Here is a 21,084-nt window from a genome sequence, read left to right as displayed (position 1 = left end):
CTCATCTGTAAGTTCTGGGAATGCTTGCTGCTGTTTAGTTAGTCTGTAGCCCCCAAGACAAGAAACCGGAGGCCTGGAGGTCTGTTTTGTAACCATCTTCTTATATCTGATTCCTGAAGAGTGTACCTTGTTCCCCTCCCCCATGCTGCCCTGAAGATAAATAAAGCCTTTGTACACGTTGTGGAATTTATGGTCTCTACCAGATCCTGCTTTTCCTTAAGCTCCTGTGTTCCATGACACAATTGTTTGTGGTCTTTTCCCTGACTGTGCACAGTAAATATGGGAGTGTTTGAGAGGTTCGGGGAGTTGGTCTCTGAATCCTTCTCACTCCCTTGACTTCCCACAGCATCTTGAGTAAATCTTTCCATCACGGTGGGACTTCTGTCAGACAGAACCCACATATCACATCAATTACCTGTTCTTTCTCCTTCCAGGAGGGTGAACATCCAGGTGCACTGCCCAGAGTCCTGCCCACTGGGAGGAGTCCCCCACACCATCCTTCAGGGATGTCCCAGGCAGGACGACAGGGCGCCCACTGTCCACTGTCAGGAGGTGCCTGTGTACCATGCAGAGCTCTCTGTAGTCCAGGTCTGTGTCCCCTTCTCCTCTGTCAGCTGACTGTAGGCAAATCCCCACTGGGTCACAGGTGAAGCTTAGGACAAAGGAGGCACCGATGCAGGAGGAGGCACCACGGGCACATGGGCCACTTCTAGGTGTGCATCAGGCCAGCTCAGGCCTCATCACGTAGAAATACGTCTGTTTGGTGATGGATTGCTGCTGTGTGTGCCCAGCAATATGGCTTGGAGCCTGGAGGGGTCAGATAACACCCGGGTCCTGATAGAAAGCCCACCAGTTTTAAACTCTCCACAAATACCTGAAATCATTGAACTTTTTTACTACACATGTGGTTCTGCATTCTACAGAACAAGCAAAAAATAAAATCACACAGTATGAACCATTTTTAGACTGATTTCTTTCACTCTGTAGGCATTAAATCTTTTGTGGACATTTCCTAGTTTGGCAGTTCATTTTATAAGTTGCTGAATAGAATTTGACTGCAGAGGTGACCCATAGGTTGTTTGTTCATTCCCTGAGGAAGGACATTGTGTTCCTCCATTTCTGTCATTTCCGAATGGAGCTATGTAATCATTCATGTGCACTTTGTTGTGTGGACATGTCTGAAGGCTAGTTACATAATTACCTAGGAGTGTGGTTGCTGGGTCACAGAGTAAAACTGCATTTAGGTTTGCAGGAAGTTGCCCAGAGTAGCAACTGGGAAGGGGGCACCAGCTGACCCAGTGACCTGTCTGGGGTGCAGCCCCGTGCACAAGAAGAGGCCCACAGGGCTGGATCCCAGGGCTGGCCCTCAGCCCTAACTCTGCTTGCAGCCAAAACCACAGCCAGCATCCAGACACCTGAGCACAAGAGGAACAGACCCTCCAGACATCATCCTGGCACATCTGGGGGCACTTCTGGGTAGGAAAGCCCTTATTCTCCAGATGCACTCACATCACAGGGTCCTGAAGAATACGAGTGCCTGATGTTGTATCAAGCTGTCAGGGGCTGTGGAAATTTCTTCTGTCACAATCAACACCTGGAACAGAATGATGCACCTTCCACGGAAACCCACTTCTCCACCTCATATCCGAGGGGAAGGTGACAGTCTGGTTAAATGACTGGACAGGGCCACATGCAGGTGGTGCTGCTGGGAAACAGCCCCAGAAGGTCCACATCCAGAGCCCAAGGTGCTTCCTCTTCACTCTTCAGGGAGGACCTGGGAGCTCAAGGACGCTCATCTGGATCCTACGCAGAAGGGAAACGTGCAGAGACCACCTCCCCTGGTTATGCTTTAGAAACACCAGGTTGGTCGCACCGATGAGATACTCGGGAGACAGGTGTGACAGTAGAGCCCAGAGGTGATGGTGGCCTGGACTCATTTGCATCCACACCAGGACGTGAGGTTAGGGTGGTTCAGTCCACCCCCCAGCCAGCAGCCTTGTGAGCCTGGGGTCTGCGGTCATTACCAGGACCTCTCATGACACCTCAGCTCACCTGTGAGAACTGGGTGATTCTGTGCCCACTAGACTGACTCCCAGAAGAGTCTCCTGAGCTCGAACCTATTGACGAACATGACGTCTACATGACTTGTGGCGAACAGTTTATAGACAGGTGACCATCCCCGCATCAAACATTGACCCTGGGACGTCAGGTGTGTTTCACAGCCTGCTGATCCCCCATTGTCCATGCAGGGTTTATAACAGAGGTAAAGTTAGGCGGAGAATGAGGCAGGAAGGGCACTTGGGAGGCTGAGTGCAAGTCTGTACATTTGACAGGAGGGAGTGGAAGGGGGCTGGGATGGGAGTGGCCAAGGGGCTTGAAGCCTGTGTGATTAGGGTTGGTATCACTGCTCCTAGATCATCTAGTAGGAATCCAGTTCCAGACGTGCTGAATCAGTGGTGAACCTGGGGGACTAAAAGCAGAAGTGAGGTCCAGGCTGAATGTAGAGCCAGGGAACAGGCAGAAGTTGATCAGAGCTTCTCATTTTGAGGTGCACTTGTGTCTTAGGGAGGAGTTGGTTTTGAACCCAGCATGTCTGTCCCCTTCCCTAAATAACGAGCATGCGCCGTCTGAGTGAGGCATCCGTCCCCCACCTCCCCACCTCTGTCTGCAGAGGCGGGGTCCTTGGGGAAAGCCCTGAAGCTCTGGCTTGTCAGCACCTGCTTCCCCCTCTTCCTGCTGCCTGTTGTTTCTGACTGTGCTCCGATGAGGGTCTCCCTCTCAAGGTTCTGCATCTTGTCTCATTTTGTGTATAACCCCCCCTCTCTCTGTGGGTCCCCACAGGGGTGTGAATAGACCATGAGGCCCATGGACAACGTCTAGAACGTTGAGGGTGTGAACTGAGAGGGGTTGGGTGTGATGAACGAAATGCGGCTTCATGGGTTTGACACAGTGGGGTTCCTGAGGGCCCACCTCACAAGACAGCTTTTCTACTCCCACAGCACAGGAAGGGTGGAGCAGAATGCGGGCCTCTATCTCACATGAAAACTGCAAGCTGACCATGCGACACTCACACGTCCAATGACGAAGACACGCAGAGGAGGGTCCAGGGAAACACAGGGGGATCTGTCCTGGGCTCAGTTCTGGGGAAAAGGAACAGGTTCTGAGTGGATGAGGAGCACTGGGCCGGGAAAGGAAGGGCGGGAGGGAAGATGGGCTTGAAGGAGAGCAGCTCTTGTCCCAGAGGGAGGGGCTGCCCTTTGACTGGTGTCCAAGGGGTCCCATGGACAGGTCCCCTCCCCTCCCTGATGCACAAGCCACATAAGCCAAGAGAAGTGACACTCACAGCGGTTCTCAAAGAAACAGGGGAGACTAACTCAGCCCTTCCCTATTTATGAAGACAGGGCCCCTCCACATGCAAATTCCCCTTCAAGCTCGAGGGTAAAATCCACGCTTGGGAGGTGGGAGCTCACAGCTCTGTCCTCACACGGGGCTGAGGTCTCTGGGGAAGGCAGGGCTGTGGTCTAGGGGAAGATGAGACTGTTGGGTCTTCTCCTGTGCCTGGTGGCAAGTCCCCAAGGTGAGTGTCTCAGGTGCCAGGCACGGGTCTGTGGGGATGGAAGTGGTGGAGGTGACTCACGATGACTGATTCTCCGTGTCCCCAGGTGTCCTGTCCCAGGTGCAGCTGCAGGAGTCGGGCCCAGGCCTGGTGAAGCCCTCGCAGACGCTCTCCCTCACCTGCACTGTCTCTGGTGGCTCCATCACAACCAGCTATTACTACTGGAGCTGGATCCGCCAGCCCCCAGGGAAGGGGCTGGAGTGGATGGGAGCCATAGCTTATAGTGGCAGCACTTACTATAGCCCATCCCTCAAGAGCCGCACCTCCATCTCCAGGGACACGTCCAAGAACCAGTTCTCCCTGCAGCTGAGCTCTGTGACCCCTGAGGACACGGCCGTGTATTACTGTGCCAGAGACACAGTGAGGGGAAGTCAGGGTGCGCCCAGACACAAACCTCCCCGCCTGGGGAGCCCAGGACCCCCGGGGGGTGCTCAGGAGCCGCCAAGGGCAAGGCTGAGCCCCAGAGCAGGTGCAGAGGGGCCGAGAGGGGTTTGCGGTTAGAATCCCTGGTTTCCTTTTCCTGCTCATCTGCTCTACCAGAGACCCCCTGCTGGACACTAATTTTTCATTCTTTTGACTCATTTGTATCCAACAATAATATTGTACTCAGGATATATTTTGTTTTCTTCTCAAAAAGGTCCAAAGGATGCTAGGTTTTAACATAATTTTCTAGGTGAGTCTGGATGTCTCAGAACTGTTGAATGTTCTGAGAAGGCCCAGGCACTTGTACTACACGTCTAAACTGTTATTCATCTTTGTCTTTGCTCCCAGGGCAGGAGGCTGCACACCCTCCATCTTCCTGTCAAAGGGCACAAGGGTTTGCATTGTGCAGGATGCGTTTTACAGACGCTAATGCCAGGGTGCCCCGGACAGCATGTGCAGGGATCCTCATTACTCACGGGGCACGGGGACTACAGTTCAAATATGGGATAAAATTAATTTGCAGCCCAATATGAAAACTGCTGTTGTATTTAAACACCTCATGGACAATTGCAACGTGGGCAGCACTTTGAATCGCCCAACACACTAACATTCCCCCTTGAGGTCGGTCAAGGTGAGATGCTCTGCCCTCTTGTTTCAACTCCCATCACGTAAATGAGTCTCCTTCCAGGTCCAGTTAGTGCCAGGTTTTTCCCTCTTTGTGGTAGAAGGAGACAGTTTGCCTGTTTGAGCTGGTCCATGTGTTGTCCTGAAGCGCAGTGCAGCGTCCCTGAGCACAAAGTGCTGTGAGTGACTTACCAGAAATTATCTGTGACAGACAAGCTCCATCCAGGCATGAGTTATACTGATGGGGGCATTGAGCTTGAAATAAAGCTTCAATATAAATTTTCTTCAAATAAACAAATTCACATCTCACTTTGGGTATTTGTGTCAGCCTTGGAAACTTGTCTCAATTACAAACACAGACGGTAAAATGGAGATTTATGGCCGAGAAGATGGTGACATAGACTGGGTGGAAAACCACTGTGAGGAGGCTTCAAGGTCAGGGGGATTCTGGGCAGACTGTCTCCAGAGGATTCTTGATACCGGAGGCCAGAGTGGTCAGATGTTCCCTTGGAGATGGTGGATTAGGTGAATTGGATCAAATATTGAGGGTGATCAGATTTCCAGGTAAGGATTATCTCTAACATTACTCATCAGGTTTCTTGATAAAACTGGGACATGCAAAGATGGACACAGAATCCCGCAGGCCCAGACCTCGTGGAGAAAAGCATCTCAAGGGCCTGACTGATAAATGGTCCGAGGGTCATTGTCACCTTCAGAGTCAGGGTTCTTATCTTCACTGACATGACTCTCTGAGAGCCGAAGGCTTAATCCAAAGGGACACGGACTCCTTCTGGTCAATCTTCCTCTTGATGGCTCGTCTCAGCTGTGAGCACCTCCTGGGTCTGAGGAAAGTAGACTTACGTGCATGGTGCTGTGAAGCGAGTGTGTCTTTATGTCCCCAGTCTCCAGCTGTCCTGCCCCAGGTGCTGGTGCAGGAGTCAGGCCAGGACTATTGAACACCTTCCCCTCCACCTGCTCTGTCTCTGGGACCCCCTCCATCACACACAGTGGTTACTGCTGAGTCTGGATCCATCACACCTCAGGGAAAGGGCTGGATGACTGAGATGTTTGGATGCAGGGGGCTCCACAGTGTACCCCCCGTCTGTCCTACAATGACTCTTGATCTCCAGAGACACATTGAAGAATGAGTTCTCCCTGCAGCTCAGCTCTAGGGTCTCTCAGGACACAGCCATGTGTCATTGTCTCAGGAGGCAGAGTGAGGGAGGGGAAGTCAGGGTGACCCTGATGAAACCATCCCTGCAGGGAGGGCTCAGGCCACCAGGGGGCACCCAGGATCAAGAGGGAAACGGTAGGACCAGTTTCAGAGCAGGTGCAGGAGCCATGGACGGGTTTCCTCCCAGACACTGGGGATGCTCTTCTGGACCATCACCTTCCCTGGAAGCCCATCCATAATGATTCCAGGCAAACATCTTCTTTCTGAACTTGGGCTTTTTTTCCCACGGAGTCAGAATTGTCTGTCCTTTTTCCCTCATTTGTTGTAGGATCATACAAAGAAGAAATGTTTTTTCATTGGAAATTTCTTTGAAATTTATCCACTAACTACTCTTTTTCATTGTCAAATTTACAGATGTTAAATGACACAAATGATTCTTCTGTGCATCCTTCACTGGGTTTAAAACAAAAACTCCGTGGTGGTTCCTACTGCAGAAGTGACTTCAAAACAGTTCGATAACTTGGACCCCATTTCTCAAGGTGATTTCTGGAGAGTAAAGGAATAATTTCCAAGCAGCCTAAAAGGTCAAACAGCTCAAATAGCCAGCAGGGCTAACACCAGTCAGGTCTAAGGGAACAGTCTGGTTCTGAAGGAGCCAGGATGAAGGATGCTCAGCACAGGCCCAGTAGATCAGCCCCTATTTCCAAGGAGTGGGAGGAAGGCCGGCCACTTCCAGCTGGAACAACCTGCTTTCAAAGTCAGAGTGAATGCCAATTAAGTACTTGCCTACAGTGCAAGGTCTTACCTACGAAGGACACACCTTACAATAGTTCTCAGGCAAAGCCTGCAGAGCTTCCTACTGCACAGATGTGGAAGCTGGGACCCAGGAGAATGACTTAGACTCAAACTCCAGGGTGGGGGAGAAACACAGGGCGCAGCCATGGGCCCAGTGTGGGTCCCACACCTGTTTTCTCAGCAGCCTCACAGTCACACGGAGACTTGTCTGATTCCATAAGGGCCGTGAAAATGTTGACCTGAAACAAGGAGATGGCCAGTTATTTCTCCAGAAAAAAGAAATGTTTTCATCTGGAATCAACAACGATTTGCGTTCTGTGCCTGGAATCACAGTGAGCCATCGGCAACTTCCTAGCATACACGGGAATAACAACTATTTTGCAGATGGGAATAGATGTTGGGGGAGGGGCTGTAGTGAGCAAGGCACCCAGGGCTTCTCACCGGCTGAGCTGTGACCACCCCTCACTGCCTGAGTCCTTGCCAGGAGGGAACAGGGGCTCTTTCTGCTTCACACAGCTGGACTCTGCTGTCCTGGTAGGACATGAGAGCCCACCGTGCTGTCACCAAAATCTATTTAACTGAGGTTTCTGTGTACTCAGTATTGTTATCATTTTTCCCAGTTTGTGAGATTGGATCAGTTTTGTTGCCGAAGCCAGGGTGCCCCAGTCAGGCAATGCTGGGTTAACGGGTTAATCTTCATGGACAAATACAAGTGAATCATGTGGATGGAAAAAACAAATTCACATATAGAGACACTCATTGGAAGGAAACTCCACACTAGATCTGTATTTTGCAGGTTTTTGTATTTAAGCCTGGAGATGGAGCAGAGAACAGACTGTGGCTAAACCCAGAACCCAGAGAGCAATTGTGTTGTTCCCAGCATGTTCAGATATTCTGAACAAGGAGCTACATGCAGGTGAGACTGTGTTATCCAGACCTTCCCTCATGTCTGAAGAATAAACAATAAAGAATGTGATAATTTTCTAATATAAAGAGAATACAGGAGCAAACCAAACTTCTGCTGATGGGACAAAAATATTGGAGCCCCCTCCGTGGAAAACTGCCACTTTCTTACAAGGTTTAGGACCAACTCATCATAAAACCAGCCATTTCAATAGTTGGTGTGTCTCTAGGTGAATTTAAAGCTCACATTCACTGAAAACACTGTGTGCAGGTGCTTGTGGGGCCTTCACACATGCTGTAAAGTGGAAACAAGGACTAAACCCAGAGCTCAGTGCAGGGCCGTGTGCTGATGGCATCTCAGGTACTATTAAGCCCAGCATTGCAGCCCTTGTCGTGGGATCCAAGAAAACAGAGTCGCTCATTCATTACTGGAAAATACGGGTCCTCCATGTTTCCTCAGATGCCAGCAGTTTCCTGTCCTTGAATTATGTCTTATGTGTGTCAGAGACAGTATCTTGGAGAGAAGAGGGTTTGGATGCAGATACGACAGAAAAGTGTGGGTCCCTGCATGTATGTGCATGTGCACCTGAGTGTGCATGTGTGTGTGCGTGTCCCTGCACACAGACGGGAGCCCTGGTTACATGTGTGATGAAGGCTTTCTGGACTTCCATCATCCTTCTGAATTTGGACACTATCCCCTAATTTTCGTTATGAAAATCACACAATTCTATAAAGAAATCTCTAATAGGATTATTTATTCAAACCAGTGTCTTCCCCATCATCAATGGAAACTCTATCCAGGATTCTGACATTAATTTTCTCAGAAGTGGGTGAACCTCGGTGCAGCCCAGCCCTTCTGAGGACAGTGCTGCAAAGTCATGATGAATCCTTGGATTCTGAACCCACATCCTGAGTGTTCCAGGGCTCCTGACAGAAATTCCCTGTGGCTGAGGGCTCAGTGCCAGTTTCATCACCCCACCTTCCCCCTAGTCATGCTTTCCTACTTCTGGCAGCTAAGACCCTCACCTGTATGGCTGAGTCTAGACCAGAATCCTTCAGGTGCTGCAGGTCTGTGGTCAGAGGACAGCACAGCTGGGTGGGGAGTGGTTCTGGTGCAAGAAGCAGTTTGAAATGATGAGCCTGAATAGGGGTGGGAATGGCCCTCAGTCTTCACACCTGGCAGTTCACACTCTGAAGTTTAACACCTGGGATTATGCAGTTCATCCAAGTGTTCCAATCGGACCTTACTCCCAGCTCACATGCCACCTGGAGACGTCAAATACAGGTAGGGTGAGGCTTGGTCACATTTCTCACGTCACATAAACTTTCTAACCCACTACGTGTAGATTTCAACATACAACAACAAAAAAAAGATTTATACCACATTCTGTAGTTTGTAACTTGCATAAAAATAAAATTACAAAGTATGTAATAATTATTCATTACAGCACCATCATCACAAGTAAAGACATTATCTTGAATGTTATTACTGATAGAAATGCATTGAAATGCAGAGACAGATGAAAACAATCCTCATGAACTCTGCTTACTGATTACTGGTCAACACACTAACACTCAAAATCATCATGATCTCATCACCAAAGTGGGTCTGGGAAACTTGACCAGCCTTGTCCACAACTATCTTGATGCTGACTCAGCATCACTTATGTACAAGAGGAGGAGCACAGGTGAAAATGCTGGACAAACTCTCACCTAACATGTGTCCCTGCACAGACCACAATGCGCTACCCTTCTGGGGGCTGCGTTCATCACCAACGTGGGAGGAACTCTGGCAGCGACATCACAGAATCCGTGTGCACACGTAAAAAAAATTCAGGTTCTAATAGTTTACCCTGAAAACTCACACAATAAATGTGATATTTCCAAATGCTACAAACACCAGCAAAACAGAGACACTCACAGCTTCTCAGGGGCCTGGCCCTCTCTAAGGCCAGCAAGGCCCCGACTATCTATATAGTGAGATGGCATGCAAATAGGGCCTCCCTCTGAGGATAAAGCCACCCGGCCCTGGCCCTGCAGCACTGGGAGAGGAGCCCCAGCCCAGGATTCCCAGCTGCTCCTGTTCTCTAACCAGGACTGAGCACAGACGACTCACCATGGAGCTGGGGCTGAGCTGGGTGGTCCTGGCTGCTCTTCTACAAGGTAATTCATGGAGAATGAGAGCTACTGAGGATGTGGGTGGTCATGAGTGAGGGAATCAGAGGACATGTGACAGTCTCCTGACCAGGATGTCTTTGTGTTTGCAGGTGTCCAGGCTGAGGTGCAGCTGGTGGAGTCTGGGGGAGGCTCGGTGCAGGCTGGAGAGACTCTGAGACTCTCCTGTACAGCCTCTGGATTCACTTTTGATGATTCTGACATGGGCTGGTACCGCCAGGCTCCAGGGAATGAGTGCGAGTTGGTCTCAACTATTAGTAGTGATGGTAGCACATACTATGCAGACTCCGTGAAGGGCCGATTCACCATCTCCCAAGACAACGCCAAGAACACGGTGTATCTGCAAATGAACAGCCTGAAACCTGAGGACACAGCCGTGTATTACTGTGCGGCAGACACAGTGAGGGGAAGTCATTGTGAGCCCAGACAAAAACCTCGCTCCCTGGGGCACCCACAACCCCCAGGGTGTGCTAACGACCCACCAAGGGCAGGGCTGAGCCCCAGAGCAGGTGCAGAGGTGTGGGAGGAGTTTGTAGTTACAATCTTTGTTTTCCTTTTCCTGCCGGTCAACTCTACTACAGACCCTCTGCTGGATTCTAAATTTTCATTGCTGTGGTATGTGTTGCTTTCTGACAATAATATTTGTAATCAGGATGTATTTTCACAACTGAAATAAAGCTCCAAACAATGTTAAACTTTAGTATAATTTTGAAGGTGACTCAGAAAGTTTCAAACCTGATGAGTAGCCTGAGAAGGCACAGGCACTGGGAAAACACGTGCAAACAGTTGCTCACCTTTGTCTCTGCTCCCGGGGCAGGAGGCTGCACACCCTCCATCTTTCTGTCAAAGGGCACGCAGGGTTTGCAGTGAGCAGGATGCAAGTCACAGATGCCAGTTCCACACTGCCCAGGACTGCGTGTGCAGGGATCCTCATTGCTCACGGGGTCCGGGGTCTACAGATCACATCTGGGCAAAATTTATTTCCAGCACAAAACAAAAAATGTTGCATTTTCTGAACTCCTGGACATTTACAATGTGGGCAGCACTTTGAATCCCCAACACACTAACATTCCCACCTGAGGTCGGTCGGGGTGATGCTCTGCCCTCTTGTTTCAACTCCCATCACGTAAATGAGTCTCCTTCCAGGTCCAGTTAGTGCCATGTTTTTGACACTTTCTGGTATATATAGAATATTTTCCTGTTTCAAATGGCCCATGTGTAGTCCTCAAGTGCGGTCCAGTGTCCCTGAGCACAAAGTGCTGTGAGCTGACTTAAGGAGAGAGTATCTGTGGCAGACAAGCTCCATTCAGGCATGAACTATACTGATGGGGGCTGTGTGCGTGATAATACTGCTAAAAAGTTAACATTATTTTTCTGAATATAATACAAATCTCACGTTGGTTATTTGTGTCAGCCTTGGAAACTTGGCTGAATTCCAAACACAGACGGTAAAATGGAGATTTATGGCAAAGGAGATGGTGATGTTGACTGGATGGAAAATTACTGTGATGAGGCTTTAAGGTCAGGGGGATTGTGGCTACATTCTCCCCAGAGGATTCTTGATGAAGGAGGCCAGGATGATCAGATGTTCCCTAGGAGATGGTGGATTAGGTGAATTGGATCAAATATTGACAGTGATCAGATTTCCAACGTAAGGATACTCACTAACCAGACTCAGCAGGTTTCTTGATAAAACTGGGACATGCAACGATGGACACAGAATCCCACAGGCCCAGTACTCGTGAAGAAAAGCATCTCAAGGGCCTGACTGATGAATGGCCCGAGGGTCATTGTTGCCTTCACAGTCAGGGTTCTTATCTTCACTGACATGATTCTCTGTGAGCAGAAGGCTTAATCCAAAGGGACACGTACTCCTTCTGGTCAATCCACCTCTGGATGGCTCGTCTCAGCTCTGAGCACCTCCTGGGTCTGAGGAACATTGACCTTTGTGGATGGTGCTGTGAAGTGATATTGTCTTTCTGTTTCCAGTCCCCAGGTGTCCTGTCCCAGGTGCTGGAGAAGGACCTGGGCAGGAACATTGAAGACCCTCCACCTCACCTACTCTGTTTCAGGGCCCCGCCACCTCCATCAAACACAGTGGTTACTGGTGGCTCTGGGTCTGTCTCACCCCAGTGGAAGGACTGTGTGACTCGGGTGCTTTGGGTTTGGGGGTAGCACAGTGTGAACCCTATGTCTCCTAAAAGGCCCCTCTATATCCAGAGACACATTGCGGAATTGTTCTCCCTGCAGCACAGCTCTGGGGTCTCTGAGGACACAGCCATGTGTCATTGTCCCAGGAGGCAGAGTGAGGGAGGGGAAGTCAGGGTGACCCAGACACAACCATCCCTGCAGGGAGGGCTCAGGCCACCCGGGGGCACCCAGGGTCATGAGGAAACCAGAGACCCGTTTCAGAGCAGGTGCAGAAGCAGCCATGGACGGGTTTCCTCCCAGAGACTGTGGATCCTCCGCTGGTTCACCGTCTCCCCTGGAAGCCCACCCATAATGGTTCCAGGGAAGCTTCCTGTTTCAGAACTTGGGCCTTTTTCATGGAGTCAGAATTGTCTGTCTTTCTTTTCCTCATTTATCTTAGGAACAGACACAGAAGAAACATTTCTTCATGGGACTTTCATTTGAAATTTAGTCACTACCCACTCTTTTAGTTGTCGGGTTACAGATACTTAATGACAGAAATGAAACTTCTACGGAACCTCGAGTCTGCCCTCCACCCTCAATGTATTTCCAGGCATTTCATCCTCAACAGGGTCCCCAGTCCTGTTTCCTGCAGTGCCTTTCCCTACAATAGCATGAGGAAAGTTGTATATTAGGAAATTGATGTCTGTGTGGCACTGGAGTCATTCTGTTCCCCAGAGGACATTTAGAAATGTGTGGAGCCAGGCTGGGCTGTCACATGTGGGCTGTGCTACAGGAACCTAGTTACCCAGTGGGCAGAGTCCATCACTGTGGCCGTGCATCCCACACTGCACACAGCAGCTCCCACAACAGGAAACTAGCCTCAGATGTCAGTAATGTGGAAAAACTCTGACAGAAAGCTTTGTATCTCATCAACTTCATAAATATGTAGACATGCAGAAGGTAAATTTCTATATGTGCATCAACATCAATGAATGAAAAGATGAACAAACACCAAACCTGAGTCTTCAGTTCACTCACAGGCACCTTACAGCCTATTCACAACTGTGTGCTGGTTGTGGGCCGGAGGGTCCTGAGCACAGGCCTGCAAGTGAAGGGGACAGTGGAACAGAGAGCCAGCACTGGGGAGGGGCCGTGTCTCTGCTTAACCTGAGTCCCCAGAAGACAAGACAGGGCCAAGGCTGGATCTGGTTTATCTATTTACAAAATCCTAGCTAGTTAAATATTTCACATTTTCACTTTGCATTAAAATTAATTTCAGTATTAACTGATATTTAACATGTTTGATTTATATCTAGAATAATTTTGACTGTAATTTTTTAATTCATGTTAATATATCAAAACATGCCATTTGTATAACAGACACATAGTAACAGAAACAGCCAGACCTTCACCAGCATCCACACACCCTCCCCCAGGGGTTCACAGCTACTCTGCCCCTCCCCTCACCTCCTGCAGGTTAGCCATGGCTCCCTGCTGTCTCCTACACAGGGATGCTGCTAGGAATGTCTGTGAAGGTATGACCACATGTGCATCCCAGTGACCTTCTCAGAAAATAACAAAATAAAAAGTAAATAAAGTAAAATAAAAAGTGTTATGGGAAGTAAAGGTTTTTGATGTAAAACTCACTGCCCATTATCTCAATAGCAAAGCTGGGTTTATTTGGGAACAACAGAGAATTACGGTTTGGGGTCTGACGTCCTGGTGAGCCACATGCAAGTCCCCAGTGAAAACAGAGACACGACTCTTTTACAGAATGAAATGGGAGGCGAGAGGGCTCCTGTGAACAGGAGTCCATGGATTGTCATTGGCTGAGTCCTTACCAGGAAAATAGAGGAGGCCTCGCTTCTCCCTGTTGGGCTCAGACATGAAGTTCCCAGGTTCCAAGGTGGAAGCTGCAGTCCTCCTGCCTGAGAGCCACTGTGAAAAGGCTGCTTAGAGGGGCTTCTTGTAGGTGATCAGGACTCAGGAGGTGGTCACTCGGTGTGACGCAGTCACAAGGGACTTCATTGCGGACGGAGGGGAGAAGCGTGGATGTGCTGAGGTTGAGACAATATAGCACAGCTCTGTGAGGACCAGGGAACAAAAGGGCATCTTAGGAGGGGAGGCAGCTGACTGAAACATGTTGGCTGTGATGTGTGGACCTGAACAAAGGGGCAGAGGCCGTGCGGACCCCATGGCAGTGGGAATCTCCCTGTGCCACAGCATCCGGCTCACGGCTATGAAACCCTAGAGGTCTGCGGTGGTCCTTGTGAATTTGGTCAACACCCCAAGACCTCCCCTTGCTTTTATACAAAAAGGAGAAAGGGGTCTGCTAATCAGGTTGCCCACAGAAGGATAGGCTCTTAATATGCCCCTTTAAGGACTTGAATCTGTGTCTTCTGTTTCTTCCCTTAAAATGGAGTCGGGATTGCCAGTGTTGAGAAAACTTCATCTAGGTTTTCCTTGAGAGAGAATTGTGGAGTCTGTCTCTACAATAATCAGCTAGACTCCATCCCAAAAAAGCACTCACATTTCACACTGAATTTTGGGCTTTAGTAAACTCAGAACACCATGATGCCTTTCTGGATGTAAGTAGTGCCTTGTTATGACGTCCGATGCCCTAGACATCAAATATGATGCTGGGAAACTGCAATTTTTCTTTAGCCAACTTTAGTTCCTTAGAGGGTAAAAGTTTGTAACAAGTGAAGGCTGTCTTCCTGCAAGAATGTTCAAGAAGACACTCAGGGCCAAGGTGGTGGAGAACAGGATGCTCGTAGCTCACCCTCTCCAAATACACCACAACTCACATCCACAGACCCACCCAGCCAATCAGCACACCTGCTGAACAACAAAAGAAAATCGCACTCCTCAAAAGACAAAGACACCACGAATCTGGTGGGAGAAAAGGAAAAAGGAAAGAAGAAAAAGCAAAATAGTGCAGGACCAGTCCCAGCAGGAAGGACTGGCACAGGAGGAATAGTGTTCATTAGCTGAATCTCCCCCTCTTCAACAGAGAGGTCAGCGGGATGGAGGGGGAGCCTCTGAAGCTCTGATCTGTACGGAGCACCCCTTGACCAACAGAACCTAAGTTCAATGGGCACAAAGGGTCCTCGTGACACCCAACCAGAATACTAGCTGGCAGTGGAGGACAGGGCAGGCTACCCGAGCCGGGTAGAGGACTGGGACGGCTGTACTGAGGTACTGAGGCAGCCACGGGGGACTGCAGTGTACTGGACATTGTGGCTGGGAGGGGATACAGAGCAGGACAACCTGACTTCCCCATAAATTATGGGGAAAAAAAAGCAAAGCAGCACTGCTGGTGTGCCCTGGGTGAAGGGCGCCGTATCCTTTGCCTCCTCAACCCACAGCACCATTACTGGTGCTTCTCGGGAGAAGAGAGGTGGGGCACAGCCACAGCCGTCATGTCCTCCTGTGCATAGCACCTGGGCAGGGATGGAACCAAGACCTGAATCTGCACCTGGGGGCTCTACAACCTCCTAAGAAGGACTGAGACTAATTCACAGCCCAAGGCACAGAAGATATTTCTGCCCTGGTACCTCAGAGAACTAACACCACCAAGGCAAACAAGGAGCTGAGTTGGGAATGGAGCAGGGGCGGGGCTGTTCTGCATCTTCCTGGAGCCCACCTACGGAGCGCAGACCTGACATGGAGCGCACAGGTGCACAGAGCAGAGGAGCTACAGGGCCAGCAGAGGGCCCGTGGCCACCCACCTTCCTGGCAGGAGTGCAGCATCTGACTTTGGTGCTGGGAGGGGACGCGATCCACCCGCCTACCTCACCCGAGCACAGCATCTGACTGCGGCATCGGAAGGGGGAGTGGCCTGCCCGCCCACCATGTATGAGCGCAGTAACTGACCCAGTGTTGGGAGGCAGCCCGATCTGCTTGCCGACAGGCACTGGGAGCGGCGCAGATGAGGGAGCCAGTGGAAGGCCTCTGGAAACAACAAGCAGACTTCGAGAAACACAGCAAGGACAGAAACACTTCCTGATAAAGTCATTAAGAGTGCACAGAATCTATGAGAACACAACCACTTTTTAAAATTTTTAATCTGTTCTAATTTCTATTACCTTTTTAAGCTTCACATTTTAAACACCTGTATATGTCTACAGTTATAATCCCTTTAAAATTTTTCTTTTAAAATCATTTTACTATTATTATTTTTAAAAACGCACCTAATTACATTTTTATTTCTATTGGTTTTTATCTCCTATTATTGATAATACACAGGTTTCAAATATTGTTTATTGAATTTTTCTCCTTCTTTTAAGATTTTTAAAAGACATATTAACTGGAATGCTAGTATGCTGCAAATTGTTCTTCTATTATTAACTATACAGTGTTTACAAATCACTTTTATCCCTTCTTTTAAATTCTCTCTTGTAAAATCTTTTTTAATTTTTTAACATTTTTTATTGATTTATAATCATTTTACAATGTTGTGTCAAATTCCAGGGTAGAGAACAATTTTTCAGGTAGAAATGAACATACATATATTCATTGTCACATTTTTTTCTCTGTGAGCTGCCATAAAATCTTGTGTATATTTCCCTGTGCTACACAGTATAACCAAACAACCTTATCCAAAAATGAGCAAAATGGGGGCTGCTTTATAACACGTTGTAGACACAGAATGTGAGGTGAAGGCACGAGGGACAGACTAAGGAAATAACAGAGCACGTGCTTTTGAACACGGTTCACTACTGTTGTAACAAAAATGCCAACACAGTGTCAGGAAATTGCTATTTTTTCAGTCTGACTTCCAGGAAAGAGCACAGCCTTGTTTAACAAGCAGCTCAGAGTCAGAGCAGAGATGCAGAGCAGGTGAGCAGGGAGCAGAGGGGACCGGGGGGCTGGGGGGCACGAGAGGAGGAGTGTGGGAGACTCCGACTCCAGTTGTTAGTAACAGGCGTGACTTCAGGACGTTTTCACATGAAACACTGGGAGGGAAAGTAGGTCCTGCTCTGCTTATGGTCACTCACCTGCCCTCCGACTCTCCTTGGACTGAACTCCCTGCTCTGGAAGGAGAGCAGCTGTGGTCAGTGAGCAGAAGGTGGGTCCATCCTGGCTGTCAGCCAGCACCGCCTCCAGAGCCCAGAGACAGGGCCTGACCTGACCCTCCATGGTCGTGTGGAAACACGACCCCACGTGTATGCAAACCACACCCAGGGCTCAGGGCCATCACAGCACCTGTGCCACCCAGGGCCGGGGTCTCTCTTCACTGACGTCATCCTCTGAGGGCCAAAGGCTTACCTGACAAGAACATAAACCCCCCTCTCCACCACACACAGTGCCTCCTGGTGGGTCTGGGTCCATCCTCCCCCAGGGAAAGCCCAGCAGAGCCTGGGGTGCTTGGTTCTGGGAGCTGGACAGCATACACCCTGGCTCTCCAAAAATTCCCCCCCATCTCCAGAGACACATTCAAGGCCATGTGTCCCTGCAGCTCAGCTCTGGGGTCCCTGAGGACACAGCCATGTGCTTTTCTCACAGGAAGGAGAGCGAGTGAGGGGACATCAGGGTCACCCAGACACAAAGGTTCCTGCAGGGAGGTCTTAGACCACCAGGGGGCACCCAGGGTCATGAGGACACCACAGGACCCATTTCAAAGCAGGTGCAGAAGCAGCCGTAGACGGGTTTCCTCCCAGAGACGGAGGATTCTCCACTGGTTCACCGTCTCCCCTGGAAGCCCACTCATAATGTTTCCAGGGAAACTTCCTAATCTGAACTTGAGCCTTTTTCATGGAGTCAGGCTTGTCTGTGTTTTATTCCTCATCTAACTTAGGAACAGACTCACAGAAATATTTCTCCATGGGACCTTTCTTTGATATTTATTCGCTAACTACAATTGTAGTTGTCAACTTTACAGAAGCTTAATGACACAAATGATTCTTCTGGGCAACCTTGACTCTGCACTCCACCCTTGATGTATTTCCAGGCATTTCATCCTCAACAGTGTCCCCAGTACTGTTTCCTGCAGTGCCTTTCACAAGCATAGCATGAGGAATGTTGTGTATAAGGACAGTGATGTCCGTGTGACACTGGAGTCATTCTGTCCCCCAGAGGGCACTTGGAAATGTCTGGCGACACTTTGGGCTGTCACATGTGGGGTGGGCTGCAGGTACCCAGTTCCCTAGTGGGCAGAGTCCCTGCATGTGGCCGTGCAGCCCACACTGCACACGGCAGCTCCCACAACAGGAAACTAGCCTCAAAAGGCAATAATAATAAAAATAAACTGTGATAAAAACTCTATATCTGGTCAAATTAATACCACTGATGACATGCAGAAAGTAAATTTCCTACGTTATAATTACTCTCACTAAGTGAAAAAGGCAGACAAACAGACAGCAGACTTGGGCCTTCAGTTCATTCAGAGGCACCATTACAGCCGCTTCACCCCTGTGTGCTCGTTGTGGGCCGGAGGGTCCTGAGCACAGACCTGCAAGTGAAGGGGACAGTGGAGCAGAGAGCCAGCACTGGGGAGGGGCCGTGTCTCTGCTTGACCTGAGTCCCCAGAAGACAAGACAGGGCCAAGGCTAGACCTGGTTGTCATAGTATTCACCAAAACCCTACCTATATTAACTATTTCAGATTTTCACTTTCCATCAATACTTTATCTCAATATTAACTGATACTAACAGTAGAAACACATAACAAATTGTTATTAATTTTATATATAAACTAAATTGAATTCAAAACCTTCAGTTCCTGATAATGTCTCCAAACATGCCATTTGTATCACAGACACATTGTGTCAGAAACAGCCAGGCCTTCACCAGCATCCACACCCCCTCCCCCAGGGGCTCACAGCTAGTCTGCACCTCCCCTCACCTCCTGCAGGCTAGACATGGCCCCCTGCTGTCTCCTACACAGGGCTGCTGCTAGGAATGTCTGTGAACGTAGGACCACATGTGCATCCCAGTGACTAGCTCACAAAATTATCGGAAATAAAAGGTAAATACATTAAATAAAAGTGTCTCAGAAGTAAATGAGGCTCACAGCAAAAGAGAATGTGACAATGAATATATATATATGTTCATGTATAACTGAAAAATTGTGCTCTACACTGAAATTTGACACTACATTGTAAAATGACTATAACTCAATAAAAATAGTATATATATATATATAAAGAAGTAAACGGTTTTCACATACAACAGATTGAAAGTTATTTTAAAGGTAAAAATATGTTTATTTTGTATCACAGAAAATTACGGTTTGGGGTCTGCCATCCTGGTGAGCCACATGCAAGTCGACAGTGAAAACAGAGACATGACTCTTCTACAGAATGGAAGGGGAGGTGAGAGGGCTCCTGTGAACAGGAGTCCATGGGTTTTCATTGGCTGAGTCCTTACCAGAAAAGAAGAGGAGGCCTTGCTTCTCCCTGTTGGGCTCAGACATGAAGTTCCCAAGTTACAAGCTGGAAGCTGCAGTCCTCTTGCCTGAGAGTCACTATGAAAAGGCTGCTTAGAGGGGCTTCTCGTAGGTGATCAGGACTCAGGAGGTGGTCACTGGGTGTGACGCAGTCACGAGGGACTTCATTGCGGACGGAGGGGAGAAGCGTGGATGTGCTGAGGTTGAGACAACATAGCACAGCTCTGTGAGGAGCAGGGAACAAAAGGGCATCTTAGGAGGGGAGGCAGCTGACTGAGACATGTTGACTGTGATGCGTGGACCTGAACAAAGGGTCAGAGGCCATGAGGACCCCAAGGCAGTGGGAGTCTCCCTGTGCCACAGCATCCAGCTCACGGCTGTAAAACCCTAGAGGTCTGTGGAGGCCCCTGTGGTTTTGGTCAACACCCCAGACAGCCCCTTGCTTTTATACAAAAAGAAGAAAGGGGTCTGGTAATCAGGTTGCCCACAGAAGGATGGGATCTTCAAACGCTCCTTTAAGGCCTTGAATCTGTGTCTTCTGGTTCCTTCCTTAAAATGGAGTCGGGATTGCCAGTGTTGAGAAAACTTCATGTAGGTTTTCCTTGAGAGAGAAGTGTGGAATCCATCTCAACAGAAATCAGCTAGCCTTCCAAAATCCCTCATATTTGGCAATTAGTGTTGCATTTAGGAAGCAGAAAAACACCATGGATGTAAGTAGAGGCTTGTTCTGACGTCAGATGCCCTAGACATCAAATATGATGCTGGGAAACTGCACATTTTCTTTAGCCACATTTAGTCCCTTAGAGGCTAAAAGTTTATAAGGAGTAGATGCTGTCTTCCTGCAAGAACGTTTGAGAAGAAGAGCAAAGAAGCAAACTATCCACATATTGCAACCAGGCAGAAATTCTAGTAACTTTGCATCATCCAGACCAGCCTTCTGGTGGCTCCAGAAATAAGAAGGACTCTCAACAAATCCCTGAAGCACTAATGTCCTGGTGAGCTTTTCTCTTCCCACTGAAGGGTAAAACGTAATGGCTACTTCCATCGGCTGGAATAGTAACCAGTGCACAGTGGACACCAGTTATGGTAAAGGCTTCACTGCCAGTGGGAGTGGATGTTAGCACCACTTGAGGGTTAGGGATGACAGGGTGATAAAGGGTAAAATGCAGTTATTATTGTTATTATCTTTACAATTATTTTGCTTTTTATTGACACATGGTTCATTTCCAATGTTAGTTTTTGGTGCATAGCAGACAGATGCAGTTCTGCACACACGTAGGTATATTTTCACTAATTTCATTCCATATGTGTTGTTACAAATCGTAGAACACAGTTCCCTGCACTATACAGTAGCTCTTTGTTTTATATCTGTGTTACGTATGGTAATGTGTATCTGTGAATCTCAAACTCTTAATTTATCCCTCACCTGCCCTATGCACTTTGGTGAACATAGTTTGTTTTCTGGGGCCATGAGTCTACTTTTGTCTTTTAAGTAAGTGTTTTTGCATTTTTTTTAATTCCACATCATGGTATAAGTCTATTGCTATCTGACTTAATTCACTCAATATGATTGTGTTTATATCCATCTGTGTTGCTGCCAATGGCATTATTTTACCCTATTTAAAGTACACGTGGAACACGTACATGATGAAGTATTGCTCAGCCATATTTCAATGCAGTCTGCTGATCTGAGGTCCTGGACACCACTCCCCTCTTGGCATTGGAGTTTTCTCTCCAGGAAAATGAGAGTATCTCAGAAACGCCTACAAGGGCCAATGAAGACTTCAGACTTGGAGTCTGCTCTTCTGGGCTTCATGGCTTGAAGGGCTTCCTTCCTTGCAGGACATTGATT

General features: G+C 48.6%; 6 gene segments (V, D, J or C); all 6 read left to right on the top strand.

Annotated features, from left to right (window-relative positions):
* The window catches only part of LOC102508908, a 226,113-nt gene that overhangs the window by 77,597 nt on the left and 127,432 nt on the right, over nucleotides 1–21,084 (top strand).
* Nucleotides 1–21,084, top strand: part of LOC102504046 — a 148,906-nt gene that overhangs the window by 50,037 nt on the left and 77,785 nt on the right.
* The window catches only part of LOC116664460, a 91,158-nt gene that overhangs the window by 3,083 nt on the left and 66,991 nt on the right, over nucleotides 1–21,084 (top strand).
* LOC102505942 overlaps nucleotides 1–21,084 on the top strand; it is a 78,584-nt gene that overhangs the window by 20,614 nt on the left and 36,886 nt on the right.
* LOC102517513 overlaps nucleotides 3,454–21,084 on the top strand; it is a 255,227-nt gene continuing 237,596 nt past the window's right edge. The window contains 3 exon segments of the C gene segment in view: nucleotides 3,454–3,577; nucleotides 3,663–3,973; nucleotides 6,854–6,865. Of these exon segments, the coding sequence occupies nucleotides 3,532–3,577; nucleotides 3,663–3,973; nucleotides 6,854–6,865 (369 nt within the window).
* LOC116664456 overlaps nucleotides 9,567–21,084 on the top strand; it is a 220,355-nt gene continuing 208,837 nt past the window's right edge. Inside the window, 1 exon segment of the C gene segment in view lies at nucleotides 9,567–9,698. Coding sequence covers nucleotides 9,653–9,698 — 46 coding nt within the window.

The sequence above is a fragment of the Camelus ferus genome, chromosome 6, assembly GCF_009834535.1.
Source record: "Camelus ferus isolate YT-003-E chromosome 6, BCGSAC_Cfer_1.0, whole genome shotgun sequence".
Taxonomy (NCBI): Eukaryota; Metazoa; Chordata; class Mammalia; order Artiodactyla; family Camelidae; genus Camelus; species Camelus ferus.
Note: the sequence above shows the minus strand (reverse complement) of the source record. Positions and strands in the feature narration are given on the sequence as shown.